Source organism: Entelurus aequoreus, linkage group LG20 (assembly GCF_033978785.1).
Source record: "Entelurus aequoreus isolate RoL-2023_Sb linkage group LG20, RoL_Eaeq_v1.1, whole genome shotgun sequence".
Classification (NCBI taxonomy): Eukaryota; Metazoa; Chordata; class Actinopteri; order Syngnathiformes; family Syngnathidae; genus Entelurus; species Entelurus aequoreus.
In genome coordinates, this window is record NC_084750.1 from 14824926 (window position 1) to 14841789 (window position 16864).

At 36.3% G+C, this 16864-nt stretch overlaps 1 protein-coding gene across 3 annotated transcripts in view; it reads right to left on the reverse strand.

The window, feature by feature from the left end:
* LOC133635942 (sorting nexin-13-like) overlaps positions 1–16864 on the reverse strand; it is a 97539-nt gene that overhangs the window by 31836 nt on the left and 48839 nt on the right. For all 3 annotated transcript variants that reach the window (XM_062029421.1, XM_062029422.1, XM_062029420.1), the window contains exons 5-11: positions 6138–6259; positions 4719–4837; positions 4553–4657; positions 4403–4491; positions 4248–4331; positions 4032–4170; positions 1738–1826 (exon numbers count right to left, since the gene is read on the reverse strand). In XM_062029421.1, the coding sequence (XP_061885405.1) occupies positions 1738–1826; positions 4032–4170; positions 4248–4331; positions 4403–4491; positions 4553–4657; positions 4719–4837; positions 6138–6259 (747 nt within the window). The remainder of the gene's footprint in view (positions 1–1737; positions 1827–4031; positions 4171–4247; positions 4332–4402; positions 4492–4552; positions 4658–4718; positions 4838–6137; positions 6260–16864) is intronic.

Below are 16864 nucleotides of genomic sequence, written 5' to 3' on the forward strand. Positions count from 1 at the left end.
ATAAATAATAGATACCTGCGAAACAGGCTTGTAGGGATGAAATACCCTCTGTGTTTTTTCCTGACCTAACGTATAAATAGATACATAGACATACCGGCCCCCAAACACATTTTTATCTCTAAATGTGGCCTCCCCCAAGTCAAAATATTTTGCCCAGGCCTGCTCTAGGAAATGTTGTAATTTTCCATGCCAAAAAGCAGGTATGCTCCGAAGCATACGATTTTCAAAATGCTGATGACACCGTTTTGTATGTTCATGCAAAAACAAAATGTGAAGAGGCTGCAGTTCTCTCTGGTGCCCTGGTGCCAGTGTCCCACTGGCTCCAAGACTCTTGACAGCATCTCAACACTAAAAAAACAGTCTGTATGTTTTTCTCTCGGCAGTCAGCGAATGGTGAACAACCATCTGTGCTAGTCAATGGTGAGAGATTAGATGTGGTAGAACAATTTAAATACCTTGGTGTAGTCTTTGATTCCAACTTAAATTTAAGTTAAGAGAATTGAACATATAATTAATCTGTTCAATTTTAAACCCATTAGACCTCCTCTCACTACAAAGGTATATATGCATGCCATGATATTAAGCCACATAAACTACTGCTATACAACTTGGTCCCATACCTCAGAGAATATCCTGAAGCCACTAAAGTCTCTCTTCAAGAGAACACTAAAAATTCTAGACAAAAAGCCTCTAAAGTATGATTATTGTAACATTTTAAGTAGGTACAATATTTTGGATTTAGATAATTATCAGATATTCATGGATGTTTGCCTCATCTTTAGAGTTCTAAATAAACTTGCTACCCCTCCCTTGATAGATTTGTCCATGGTCTGTGCTTATGGTATGCTTGTAATGTGTAATGTTTTGTGATTTATGTATTCTTTTGTATCATGACCTGTTGAATGTTTACTGTATTAACCTGCATTAGGACAACGAATGAAACTTAGCTATTGTGCTAACGCCGGCATATTTACATTGTTGCTCGAAGTTGATGAATATGCATTGTCCTAATTCAAATAAATAAATTAAATTAAAATGCGCTAGCTTGATGCTAATTTACATGGATTTGCCATAAACATGCTATTGATTAGCGTTAGCGATTTTAAATAAGAGATTTCAACGCCTCCAAATTTAGCAATAAAAACTAAAACTAAGACGCACATTAATAAATACAACAATTGCAGGACAAACACTTTTTAGGGCGCAAAAAAGGGACTAGATTCAGTTATTGGCAAAGACCTGGCTTGGCAACACACAGTAGTCTATACACTACTGCAATCTAACATCTTGGAATTGCATCTGCACGCAAAGTCTATTATATCAGAATCAGATTTATTGGCCAAGTATAGTTCACACACAAGGAATTTGACTTGGTGGACTGTGCTTTCTTTGTTCAATGTGAGAAACAAAGAAAAACGCAACAACTTCGAGTACCATGGCGTCCATTAGATCACTTGCAAAGGAGACTTAGAAGTGGACAACTGGACAGCACAGTTATCATCATGAGCTCACTGTTAAAAGGTTGGATCTAACAAAACATTTAACACATAAACACACACAGAAGTACCAAAAACTGGTACCGCTGAGTACTCGTATTGATTCCAAGGTAGCGGGAATTGGTACCGTATCGATTCAAGTGTGAAAGGCACCCATCCCTAATAACAATGCAGATTATTTCAACATACCAGCTAAGAGAAGCGTTTGATAAACCAGTGAACATACTGCATGGGTCCTTACCTTGCCTGATCGTAGTCTCTGGATCCTGGTTTCACACACCTTCTTCACAAACAGAAGACTGTTTATCTGGTTCTTGATCACGTTGATGTCTAAGAGTTAGAAAAAAGGGGAGCACAGTCGGGTGTTTAGAGCAGACCTGGTCAAAATACGGCCACATGCGGACCGTTAAGATTTTTAAAAAGGCCCGCCGGACGTTCTACATGATTTTTTTAGACCTTTAACATCAAAACTGTAGACGCCATTATGATGTGCAGTGCTCTTTTTAAATGACAGTAAGTCTGGGAACTATAGAAAGTGTTTCAATGGTCGAAATCTGCGCTTTTGGGTGTTATAGGAGTTATTATGGTAATCTACGTCACAGCAGCTCAGACAAGGACAAAGCTGAGTGGGCGGGGTTTGTTTTCAGAGCAGCCAGCCCCAAACGCGTGCATCAGAAACAGATGCAGAAGCAGATTTTTACAACAAAAAGTGATAATATATCATATCGTAGGTGTTTATTACCCTTTGCATTCGTATTTTGCGGTTTTTTTACATTTTTGTTGCGTTTTGCTTGATTGTAAAAGATACACAACTATGGAGGAGCTGGTCTGAGAAGTTAAAGAGGAGCGACGTTCATATGTTGTTAATATTCAGTGTTTTATTGTTCATAGTTAATATTGTAAATTCCACTTTCTTTATTTTAATGTACATTTTGGGTGTCCCATTCAGAAAAAAACTGTAACATTCCATTCTGTTTTTTGAAGTGGTCTGTCATAACTTTTTTAGAATTCTATCGGACATTGTGAGTTTTGGGTATTAGTGTTCCTGAAAAAAAGGGAGCCAAACACACATACTGTATGGCAGATTTTTACAGCCAAATGTGTATATACAGTGTTTCCCATAAACTGCCAAGATACCTGTGGCGGTGGGGGCGTGGCTATGGGCGTGGTCACCATGACATCATCGAGTAATTTGCATAATTTACTACAATGATATGATTTTCTCTAAAAAGGCTCCAAAAATGTATACTTACTAATTAATCATAACAGTTTTGTTTTAAACGTCCATCCATCCATCCATTTTACAATATAATTACAACACTTTATGTACATATTTATATACAGATTTGAACAATAAGTTATTCACTGAAATATATTTATTAATTGTGGTTCTTACAAAAAATATATCTTATAAAATATAAAAGCTAAAATGTCTCTTAAAGCTCTGCCCTTTAATTAGTGCATACTAAATAATTTAACTTTAGCCTACTACTACAACTAGGGATGTCCGATAATGGCTTTTTGCCGATATCCGATATTCCGATATTGTCCAACTCTTTAGTTACCGATACCGATATCAACCGATACCGATATCAACCGATATATGCAGTCGTGGAATTAACACATTATTATGCCTAATTTGGACAACCATGTATGGTGAAGATAAGGTACTTTTTAAAAATAAAAATAAAATAAGATAACTAAATTAAAAACATTTTCTTGAATAAAAAAGAAAGTAAAACAATATAAAAACAGTTACATAGAAACTAGTAATTAATGAACATGAGTAAAATTAACTGTTAAAGGTTAGTACTATTAGTGGAGCAGCAGCACGCACAATCATGTGTGCTTACGGACTGTATCCCTTGCAGACTGTATTGATATATATTTATATATAATGTAGGAACCAGAATATTGATAACAGAAAGAAATGGGGGGAGGGAGGTTTTTTGGGTTGGTGCACTAATTGTAAGTGTATCTTGTGTTTTTTTATGTGGATTTAATAAAAAAACAAAAACAAAAACGATACTGATAATAAAAAAAACGATACCGATAATTTCCGATATTATATTTTAACGCATTTATCGGCCAGTAAATCGGCAGGCCGATATTATCGGACATCCCTAACTACAACCATATTATTTACCAGCAACATAAAGTGAAACAGAGGCAGAGGTGTCCTGCCACAGTCAGTAACAAATAAACAGAAAACAGTAGTGGTCAAATACAAATAAGGCAACAAGAGAAGTATCCTACACTTCTCTTTTGTAAAGTAAATCTACAGGACAAAAAAACAAAAAAACAAAACATTTTTTATTTATTTATTTTTTATTTATTTATTTGTGGCGGACGTAATTCTTTCGTGGCGGGCCGCCACAAATAAATGAATGTGTGGGAAACACTGATATATAATTTATACACACATACACATTGGCCGCCCCAGACACATTTTTTCTCTCAATGTGGCCCCCGAGTCAAAATATTAGCCCAGCTCTGGTTGAGAGGGTTACGAAGCTGCAAGTGATAATGACTCACCATCTCCTGCTGTGTCCAGCGAGCGCAGGTACTGCAGCTCCTCCATCACCTTGTCCTTCACTGCCTCCAGCTCGGCAGGCTTGTCCGTCAGCTTTAGGATGTTCATAAAGGCTTCGTAGTTACAGCTGGAGTCCCGGATCTATGAGCACACACTCTGAATCACTGTCCAAACACACAGCTGTGAGATGTTTCAATGCCAAAGTGTCCGAGTCGTACCATCCAAATGACAAACTGGTTGATGTAGTCTGGGTCGCTCAGCTGGTTAATGAGAGGAAGGAGGACACCACGTGCCAACACCTCCTAATAAAAACACATCCCAGGTGAAGGGAGAACTGCCGCAGGGCTACTGAGACTTTCTGACATGTACTTACTCTTAAAAAGTATCGCATATTCTTGTTGTGGAAGTCTCCAGGAGGTAGTAACAGGTACAGAAGCAACTCGCACAAGTCTCGAAGGAAACCTGACACAAAAAGTCGTTCAGCACGATGTGAACGCGCAGACACACGCGTGACTTTGTCTACCTTCTTCATCCTTCTGAGAAGTGCACACTACGTCTCGACAAATCTTCCTTTCCATCTCCACTTCCGCCTCAAAAAATGAGTCGATCAGCTCCTCCGTTATGTCCCCTGTTTGGACAACACGACTGTTACTCTCACTTCTCACCGTGTGTCATTCATTTGTGTTTACTTTGTTTATCGTCTCTGTCTGGGAGACGATCCTGAGCTTTACGAAAGACACGCAAATGGGTGGCAAAGTCGTCCACCAGGCGGGTGGTGAAGTAAGGCTGCCAGTCCACCTCTTTGGACCTTCACACACACAAAAAAACAGGAACACGCTAATTAGTGTGAGAGCTGAATAAATAAATAGCTGATAATGCAAACTGCAACCACACTGCAAAAACTGAAATCTAAATAAGATTAAATATCTCAAATAAGGGCTGTATATGCTTATTTTCTGTCTAATAAGATAATTCTTCTCACTAAGCAGATTTTATGTCAGAGTGTTTTACTTGTTTTAAGGGTTTTGGTCCTAAATGATCTCAGTAAGATATTACAGCTTGTTGCTGAGATTTGATGACCTATATTGAGTAAAACATGCTTGAAACTAGAATATCTGTTACAAAGCTGTGTCATCAACACTCACAAGTATAAAACTACTTTTTTAAAGTAATAATTTCTTACTTCTAGCATGAAAAAAAAAAATCATGATTTCGACACAAATGTGTCTCATAATTAAAACAGATGACAGACAAATGGACTTTGCTGTTTTATTTTCAATGAAACAATAGAAAATGCGCACTCATATAGTAGTACAGTTGGCACAGTACAGTAAACTGACAGTTAATAGATAGATAGATAGATAGATGGATAGATAGATAGATAGATAGATAGATAGATAGTACTTTATTGATTCCTTCAGGAGAGTTCCCTCAATATTTAAACATTTAACATTTCTAACTATTTTGAACAGAAATAGTTCATGCACATTCAGATAGATTCTTCAAAATTACAATAAAAAACATTTATATATGTATATTTGTGCACTAATTTACTGAAAGAGCACACACTTGGCGTGATGATGTCATGTTATCGATGGAAAAATGCATTTTTAGACCATATGATTATCCTGAGCAGCTAGGAGACCCAGAGAGTAACAAGCGGTTGCCTTGTTGCCTTTCCATTAAGAACAATAAATTAGTTTTTAGTATAAGTTTGCTGGTTTCAAGAAATGTAATGCCGAGCGCATATCATTATGTCAAGATAATGGCACTAGCATGTACTTAATTTAAGAATATTTTTCAACATATTGAGCAAAAAGGTCTCTTTTTTTTCCTACCAAGAAAAGTGCACTTATTAGTGAGAATATACTTATTTTGAGGTATTTTTGGGTTAATTAAGGTTAGCTAATTTTACTTGTTTTGGAAAGTCTTGACAAGCCAAATGTTCTTGTTCTATTGGCAGATAATTTTGCTTAGTTCAAGTAAAATACCCCTTATTTTTGTATTTTTTTCCTTGTTTTTGAACACTGACTTTTTGCAGTGCACAATCATTACTTTAATCGTTCCCAACTGTATTGGATCTCTGAAAGAAAGCGTGTGGTTTTTACCGTGTGGAGAACTGGACCAGGGCATTCTGCAGCGTCTGTCTGATCTCCAGTAAGAAAGACTCGTCCTCGCTCAGAGTGTAATACCAATACTGGATATAATCTCGCAAAGCAAACTGGATCACCTGCATGCGCCAATGGAAGAACAGAGACAAGACAAAATCTATATTCATTACTCAATTTTCTAGGAATAAAAAGGCAATCAGGGGCTTCAAAAAAGTCATTGGCAGGAAAAGGTAGAGTAATAGCAATGGTGAAAGAGGAATCCCACTTAAACTGATAAGAAAATTACTCCGACTGAATACCACACTTGAATCCAAAATTTAAAAAAATATTTTTCAGTGATTTAAAAGGCAGTTTGCATGGAACAAGAATACCTTTGTTTATATTATTATTTATGTTCCAATACCTCAAAGTAGCACACAATGACAAACACATGAATCATTGCAGTGGTGGGCCGTGCGTTTCCCACCTAGGCCTTCAGTGATGTCCGACTTCAATGATTACCTCTCAAAATATTGATGTCACCACATGACCACTTCTGGAGAAATGCTATACAATAACACATTTACGCCCTACTGCGTATTGAACACATCAACAGTGTACAAAACGGGTTATTTTCTGGTGCATTTAAAAATCAATTAAAACGCATCAGCAATTAAAACGTATCTTATGTGGTACCGTCAAAATTAAAATTGCAAAAACATTAAAAGTGAAAAAAATTAAAAATATTTAAACTCACAATATATAGAACCTATTCGACACCGTATAAGCCAGTGGTACTCCTCGTTGTCGGCTTATTCAGAACAGCTGAGCTAGCTTCTGGGGTTGGCCGACATCGCCTCACAAGATGTAGTTTCTCTTTAAATATCCTTCTTGAAAATAGCCTTGCAAATATATATGTGCCACCTAATCAACGTTTTGTTCTTCCGGTATGGCTACAGCCTCAACACTTCCCGCTTCCTGCTAAATTGAAACTTGTGAATGGATACTCACTTTGAAATGACAAATGAAGTGAAGTGAATTATATTTATATAGCGCTTTTCTCTAGTGACTCAAAGTGCTTTACATAGTGAAACCCAATATCTAAGTTACATTTAAACCAGTGTGGGTGGCACTGGGAGCAGGTGGGTAAAGTGTCTTGCCCAAGGACACAACGGCAGTGACTAGGACGGCGGAAGCGGGAATCGAACCTGGAACCCTCAAGTTGCTGGCACGGCCACTCTACCAACCGAGTTATGCCGCCCTGAAGTGAGTATCCAATCACAGTCTCCTTAACATCAGGCTACTTGGATAGGCTACTGTCAACAACTTGTGATCTGATTGGCTATCGCAACTGTCTATCAACTGTATGTGTTCTCAATTTCCTCCGCTAACGGTCCCGGTGAGTATCCAATCACAGGACGCGTAAATGTCACGTGAGGCCAGCTAGAAGGCCTTACTGACAACAACTCGTGATCCGATTGGCTATCGCAATTGTCTATCAACTGTATGTCCCCGTTCACTTACAGTGCACAGACATTGTTGATTCTGAAGGCCTCAGGCAGATTTCGTACAGCATGGCAACATAAACTAGCTGAATTACAAACTAAAAACAACACTGGAAGGAGCATAACATGACATGAAGAGAATATGAATACTTTTAGATATTTAGGGAAAGTAAATTAAAAAATAATATTATCTTAAATTATGATGATGATTTCTGGTTATGTTAGGCCAGCAGAGAAGGCCTTGCTGGCCCTGACGACACACCACTGCGTCATTGTAACTTTCTCTTAAAACTGCAAGTTTCCTTCTTTAAAGGCCTACTGAAAGCCACTACTAGCGACCACGCAGTCTGATAGTTTATATACCAATGATGAAGTCTTAACATTGCAACACATGCCAATACGGCCGGGTTAACTTATAAAGTCCAATTTTAAATTTCCCGCTAAACTTCCGGTTGGAAACGTCTATGTATGATGACGTATGCGCGTGACGTCAATCGTTGAAACGGAAGTATTCGGACACATTGTATCCAATACAAAAAGCTCGGTTTTCATCTCAAAATTCCACAGTATTCTGGACATCTGTGTTGGTGAATCTTTTGCAATTTGTTTAATGAACAATGGAGACTGCAAAGAAGAAAGCTGTAGGTGGGATCGGTGTATTAGCGGCTGGCTGCAGCAACACAAGCAGGAGGACTTTGACTTGGATAGCAGACGCGCTATCCGACGCTAGCCGCCGACCGCATCGTGAAGTCCTTCGTCGCTCCGTCGATCGCTGGAACGCAGGTGAGCACGGGTGTTGATGAGCAGATGAGGGCTGGCTGGCGTAGGTGGATAGCTAATGATTTTAGCACAGCTCTGTGAGGTCCCGTTGATAAGTTAGCTTCAATGGCGTCGTTAGCAACAGCATTGTTAAGCTTCGCCAGGCTGGAAAGCATTAACCGTGTAGTTACAGGTCCATGGTTTAATAGTATTGTTGATTTTATGTCTATCCTTCCAGTCAGGGGTTTATTTCTTTTGTTTCTATCTGCAGTTAAGCCCGATGCTATCACGTTAGCTCCGAAGCTAAAGTGCTTCGCCGATGTATTGTCGTGGAGATAAAAGTCCCTGTGAATGTCCATTTCGCGTTCTCGACTCACATTTTCAAGAGGATATAGTATCCGAGGTGGTTTAAAATACAAATCCATGAACCACAATAGAAAAAGGAGAAAGTGTGGAATCCAACGAGCCCTTGTACCTAAGTTACGGTCAGAGCGAAAAAAGATGCGTCCTGCACTGCACTCTTGTCCTTCACTCTTACGTTCCTCATCCACAAATCTTTCATCCTGGCTCAAATTAATGGGGTAATCGTCGCTTTTTCGGTCCGAATCGCTCTCGCTGCTGGTGTAAACAATGGGGAAATGTGAGGAGCCTTTCAACCTGCGACGTCACGCTACTTCCGGTACAGGCAAGGCTTTTTTAATCAGCGACCAAAAGTTGCAAACTTTATCATCGATGTTCTCTACTAAATCCTTTCAGCAAAAATATGGCAATATCGCGAAATGATCAAGTATGACACATAGAATGGATCTGCTATCCCCGTTTAAATAAAAAAAATTCATTTCAGTAGGCCTTTAAAAAGAGAACCTATGATGATTTTCCTCTTTTCTATTTTTTTGTTGTTTTAATCACGCTTTTGCAGATACAGGTTTCAGAAAATACATTCAAAGAAACTATCACTGATCTGCATCTACTCGGAGGTATACATGAACAATATGTTTGATGATTAAAAGTCCTTGAGTTTTTTTAAGGGATTACAGTCACAAATTTGTTCAGCCTCTTCTTAAAGGCACGAATACTACTTATAAGCATTGTAGGGCTGCTGCTATCAGTTGTTTTAGTAATCATATGGATGAATTAAATCGAAAAAAACACATTTTCTAGCCTTTTAAGGAAAATATTTTCAATAAACAAATACTTTTCTGATGACCTTTATTCTTCCTACTTAAGAATGCACATAACATTGAAATTGCACTTTTCCCACGGGAGCATTGCTATATAATACTTATATAAGAATGTCCCCTACATGTAATAGATCAAGGCGCACCATCACGGCAAAATAAAAGCCGCTAAACCTTAAAAATGCCAGTTTGTTTTTTTTTACATGAAAATCTTAGTTTACATGGAAACAAATTCAAGTAATATATTTGTACTAGGGATGTCCGATAATGGCTTTTTGACGATATCCGATATTCCGATATTGTCCAACTCTTTAATTACCGATACCGATATCAACCGATACCGATACTGATATATACAGTTGTGGAATTAACACATTATTATGCCTAATTTGGACAACCAGGTATGGTGAAGATAAGGTCCTTTTTTTTTAATTAATAAAATAAAATAAGATAAATAAATTAAAAACATTTTCTTGAATCAAAACGAAAGTAAAACAATATAAAATCAGTTACATAGAAACTAGTAATTCATGAAAATTAGTTAAATTAACTGTTAAAGGTTAGTACTATTAGTGGACCAGCAGCACGCACAATCATGTGTGCTTACGGACTGTATCCCTTGCAGACTGTATTGATATATATTGATATATAATGTAGGAACCAGAATATTAATAACAGAAGGAAACAACCCTTTTGTGTGAATGAGTGTGAATGGGGGAGGGAGGTTTTTTTGGGTTGGTGCACTAATTGTAAGTGTATCTTGTGTTTTTTATGTTGATTTAATAAAAAAAAAAAACAAAAAAAAAAAACAACGATACCGATAATAAAAAAACCGATACCGATAATTTCCGATATTACATTTTAAAGCATTTATCGGCCGATAACATCGGCCGGCCGATATTAACGGACATCTCTAATTTGTATGAATGGATATACTGTATATAGTCTATTATTTACATACAATTGGACATTATATCATATGGCCAATAGTAAAAAACATCTAAAATAGCATACAAATTTTCCTCTATGCTTTATTTTGAAAACAAATAAAAATAAAAAAATGAAATAAAAAAAAGTGCTTTCTGAAGCAGTAGAAAATAGATGGATGGATGGATGAATCGCATATAGCATAACAATGTTCCTCTATGCTTTATTTTGAAAAATAAAATAAAATAAAAAAAATAAATAAAAAAGTGCTTTCTGAAGCAGTAGAAAATAGATGGATGGATGAATCACCTTTCAGAAGCGCTACAACTGGCCTCGCACCTGAACGGAGTTGGCACCCGGCAAAAGAAAGGAGGGAAAGTTAAAGAGAAAGGTATTTACAGTTAATTAATGCATGTATTATTCAAACATGTGCCCGCCCCTAGCATAGAGGGTTTTATTTGCAATCTAAAGGGTACGCCTCCACAGTCCACACACAAACCGTTTGCAGACATACTCAGAAAATGGGTTATAAATGAGACTGTGGAGCTAAATTTATTCCAAAATACATCCGATACATATTATTATCTAGACCACATGGTGTTGTATGGCGAATAGAATCATCATAGGTCCCCTGTAAGTCTTGTTGCACTGTGTAAGAGCCTAGGTTATAAATGCTGCATGAATAATTCACCATGATGGGAAGCTTTCACAGTCGAGACCGAAATATGCTCTCACGTCACATAGCCTGCGTCTCGATTCATTTATAGTTCTTTGAATTGGAATTGTCTTCCAAAACGCTAAGGGGCAGTGTTGCCTAACGGAGCAACCGCAGCTGTCCTTGACTAGATATTTACCTTTTTGTGTGGTCGTGAGCAATGACTACATCTAGATCAGTGATTCTCAAACTGTGGTATGAGTGCCACTAGTGGTGCGCGAGCTCCATCTAGTGGCACGCCAAAGAATCACTTGATTAAAGTACAGTGTTTTATTTTCCTATTTTCAAGCACACTGTTACTGTTCAAACTGTGTGTGACGTTACAGTGGCCAAAATATATTAAATATACTTGTTAATTCATCAAACCTATATAAACGTTGCTCCCCTCGGGGAAACTGGGTAACAACAAAGCTTGACCTATTATTACTATAACAATCTACAAGGTTAATACAGTTCGCTTCTCTTTCTTCCCTTCCATTTATCGTTTTTTTTTTGTATTTTAACCTTTTATTACTATAACAATCTACAAGGTTAATACAGTTCGCTTCTCTTTCTTCCCCTCCATTTATCTGCTTTTTTTTTGTATTTTAACCTATTATTACTATAACAATCTACAAGGTTAATACAGTTCGCTTCTCTTTCTTCCCCTCCATTTATCTGCTTTTTTAAAATTTTTTAACCTATTATTACTATAACAATCTACAAGGTTAATACAGTCCGTTTCTCTTTCTTCCCCTCCATTTATCTGCTTTTTTTTGTATTTTAACCTATTATTACTATAACAATCTACAAGGTTAATACAGTTCGCTTCTCTTTCTTCCCCTCCATTTATCTGCTTTTTTTTGTATTTGAACCTATTATTACTATAACAATCTACAAGGTTAATACAGTTCGCTTCTCTTTCTTCCCCTCCATTTATCTGCTTTTTTTTGTATTTTAACCTATTATTACTACAACAATATACAAGGTTAATACAGTTTGCTTCTTTCTTCCCCTCCATTTATCTGCTTTTTTTGTATTTTAACCTATTTTTACTATAACAATCTACAAGGTTAATACAGTTCGCTTCTCTTTCTTCCCCTCCATTTATCTGCTTTTTTTTGTATTTTAACCTATTATTACTATAACAATCTACAAGGTTAATACAGTTCGCTTCTCTTTCTTCCCTCCATTTATCTGCTTTTTTTTGTATTTTAACCTATTATTACTATAACAATCTACAAGGTTAATACAGTTCGCTTCTCTTTCTTCCCCTCCATTTATCTGCTTTTTTTTGGTATTTTTAACCTATTATTACTATAACAATCTACAAGGTTAATACAGTTCGCTTCTCTTTCTTCCCCTCCATTTATCTGCTTTTTTTTGTATTTTAACCTATTTTTACTATAACAATCTACAAGGTTAATACAGTTCGCTTCTCTTTCTTCCCCTCCATTTATCTGCTTTTTTTTGTATTTTAACCTATTATTACTATAACAATCTACAAGGTTAATACAGTTCGCTTCTCTTTCTTCCCCTTCATCTATCTGCTTTTTTTTTGCATTTCAAGTTATCATTACATATATGTATTGTTGCATTTGAAACAATTGTATTGTTAATAGAGGTAAATATTGTTATTATTCATTATCAATACTGATATTTCTATTGGTATTTGTATTGCTCCATTTGTAGTGTAATAATGCTGATTTTCATTTCGGTGTTATTAATATTTATTTCACTAACTGCTTCTTTGCTATCACTTTTGCTATCATATTTGTACATATCCTATTTGCTGATGCTGTTATTGTTGTTGTCTCTTTGTCTTATCCCCCTTTTGTCCGCGCAATTTCCCCCTCTGTAGGGCTACAACTAATGATTATTTTGATAGTGATTATTTTTTCAATTAGCCAACTATTCAAACGATTATTGCTTATGATCTGCTCTACACGTTTTAGTTTGACGTCGAGGCCCCGACTTGAATCAAACTGAGCTGTCATAGTATTAATTGTAACAAAATAAACAAATTACTGCAAAACAAATTATTTTACTCTATTCCACAAAGCCCCAGTGAAAAATAAATCAACAGACTTGAGGTACAAGATGTCCTATAAACATGACATTCAGTGTAGGGATGGGGAATATGGCCATAAAATCCACATTTCTATATATATTGCAGATAACGACGCATGTCATGATATATTATTTGGTATGTAAATGATCATTTCGTTATTTCAAATGTTCCAAACTTGGCTGCTGAGGTATGTAGTAACATACTGCATCATAAATGCTTTTGGATAATTTACTGTTAATATCTGGTCACTGTGTTCTAACATGGTCCTATATACACTTCAAAGAGAAGAACAAAACATTGATTAGGTGGTATATATAATATGTAATTGCAGGGCCATTTTCAAGAAGTATATTTTTAAAGAGAAACTACATCTTGTGAGACGAGGTTGGCTGACCCCGGAAGCCAGCTAAAGCATTTAGGTTTTCAGCACCGAAGGCTTGGAATAACCTAAAAATCGAATCTTCAACTTCAAACACTTGTTACATTAAATGGGTTTAAAGCTTCTGTGAAAGGATTGCGGTCTACCTTGTCTGTATGCACATGTGTTATGTGAGTAAGTTTTAATGTTGTACATTTGATGTTTTATGTGTTGTTTACTGTTTTTAATGTAACATTGCTGCTCCCCTCTTGGCCAGGTCTCCCTTGGAAAAGAGATCTTTGATCTCAATGGGATTTTACCTGGTTAAATAAAGGCTAAATAAAAAACTTAATAAAGCTAAGCTATCCCAGCGGTGAAATGCTCGCCACGTCTACTCGAATCAACAGACTACGAGCGATACCACTGGCTTATACAATTTGTGAATCCAAATATTTAATTCCTTTATTTGTTCACATTTACCGTATTTTTCGGAGTATAAATCGCTCCGGAGTATAAGTCGCACCGGCCGAAAATGCATAATAAAGAAGGAAAGAAACATATATAAGTCGCACTGGAGTATAAGTCGCATTTTTTGGGGAAATGTATTTGATAAAAGCCAACACCAAGAATAGACATTTGAAAGGCAGTTTAAAATAAATAAAGAATAGTGAACAACAGGCTGAATAAGTGTACGTTATATGAGGCATAAATAACCAACTGAGAACGTGCCTGGTATGTTCAGTGTTTCCCATAAACTGCCAAGATACCTGTGGCGGTGGGGGCATGGCTATGGGCGTGGTCACCATGACATCATCAAGTAATTTGCATAATTTACTACAATGATTTTCTCTAAAAAGGCTAAAAAAATGTATACTTACTAATTAATAATAACAGTTTTGTTTTAAACGTCCATCCATTTTACAATATAATTACAACACTTTATGTACATATTTATATACAGATTTGAACAATAAGTTATTCACTGAAATATATTTATTAATTGTGGTTCTTACAAAAAATATATCTTATAAAATATAAAAGCATAAATGTCTCAAAGCTCTGCCCCTTTAATTAGTGCATATTAAATAATTTAACTTTAGCCTACTACTACAACCATATTATTTACCAGCAACATAAAGTGAAACAGAGGCAGAGGTGTCCTGCCACAGTCAGTAACAAATAAACAGAAAACAGTAGTGGTGGTAGATAGACACAGAGCTTCATCAAACATCTGATCCACTGAACAAAGAGCTCCAAAAATCTTGAACTTTAGACTGCCATCAGTTTTACTCCCTACACTTAACCATGTGTTTCCTACTGCCTGCAGACTTTGCACCCCTTGTTATATACACATGTTGTGTTTCTAATATAAATACATTTAATAAAGTCAAATACAAATAAGGCAACAAGATTTTTGTAAAGTAAATCTGAACAGCCGATATGGGCATCTACATCAACTATATGATTTGCCTGAGAAGTTGGAGAGGAAAAAAAAACAAAAAAAAACAAAACATTTTTTTTTTATTTACATTTTCTATTTTTTTTTTATTTTTATTTGTGGCGGACGTAATTCTTTCGTGGCGGGCCGCCACAAATAAATTAATGTGTGGGAAACACTGAAGTTAACGTAACATATTATGGTAAGAGTCATTCAAATAACTATAACATATAGAACATGCTATACGTTTACCAAACAATCTGTCACCCCTAATCGCTAAATCCCATGAAATCTTATACGTCTAGTCTCTTACGTGAATGAGATAAATAATATTATTTGATATTTTACGGTAATGTGTTAATCATTTCACACATAAGACGCTCCTGAGTAAACTATGAAAAAAACTGCGACTTATAGTCAAAAAAAAAAACGGTAATGTTTTTTACAATTATTGTAATGTTGACCGTACCACGTAAGATATGTTTTAATTGCTGATGCTGGTTTATTGATTTTTAAATGCGTCGGAAAGTAGCCCGTTATGTACACTGTTGATGTGATACAATGCTCAGTAGAGCGCAAATGTGTTTCTGGGTAGTATTTCTCCAGCCGCGGTCATGTGGTGACATAAATATTGATATTTGGAGAGGTAATTATTGAAGTCGGACATCACTCGGTGGGAAACCCACGGCCCGCCACTGGTAATGCACACAGGTAAGCCAAGGCCTTTTTTTCTACCTCGTCCGCCACGACGACTACCTGACTCACCAAGGAACAATGAAAGAAGTTCCTAGTGGCAAAAAACTACGATACATAAGCGTTTCAAATATCACATATAAAGTCAAACTCTTAAATATCAACATGAATGTTTTGACTGCAACTGTGTCCAGTAGTCACTCCTTGACCTATTTGAGCGGTAAACAAGTACAATCCATGTATGAGTAAAAATAATATGACTGCCAGAGGAGTTGGTGTTCTAAGTTGACGTGAATGCTGTCCTCCTCCAACCTCCGAGGACAAAGCTACGAACTATGGGAGACCGGGCTTTCTGCTCCGCCGCTTCCAGTCTGTGGAACGCTCTCCCTGACCACCTGAGGGAACCACAGACTGTGGATGCTTTTCAAAAAGGCTTCAAAACCCTTCTTTAAAAAAAAAGCCTTTTTATGGATATATGCATACTAGTTCTAGCTATTGGGCTGTTCTAGTTTTTATTTTTATTATTAGGGATGTCCGATAATGGCTTTTTGCCGATATCCGATATTCCGATATTGTCCAACTCTTTAATTACCGATACCGATATCAACCGATACCGATATCAACCGATATATACAGTCGTGGAATTAACACATTATTATGTCTAATTTGGACAACCAGGTATGGTGAAGATAAGGTACTTTTAAAAAAATTTTATAAAATAAAATAAGATAAATAAATTAAAAACATTTTCTTGAATAAAAAAGAAAGTAAAACAATATAAAAACAGTTACATAGAAACTAGTAATTAATGAAAATGAGTAACATTAACTGTTAAAGGTTAGTACTATTAGTGGAGCAGCAGCACGCACAATCATGTGTGCTTACGGACTGTATCCCTGCAGACTGTATTGATATGTATTGATAAATAATGTAGGAACCAGAATATTAATAACAGAAAGAAACAACCCTTTTGTGTGAATGAGGAGGGAGTTTTTTTGGGTTGGTGCATTAATTGTAAGTGTATCTTGTGTTTTTTATGTTGATTTAATAAAATTAAAAAAACAAAAAAAAACAAAAAAAAAACAAAACGATACCGATAATAAAAAAAACGATACCGATAAT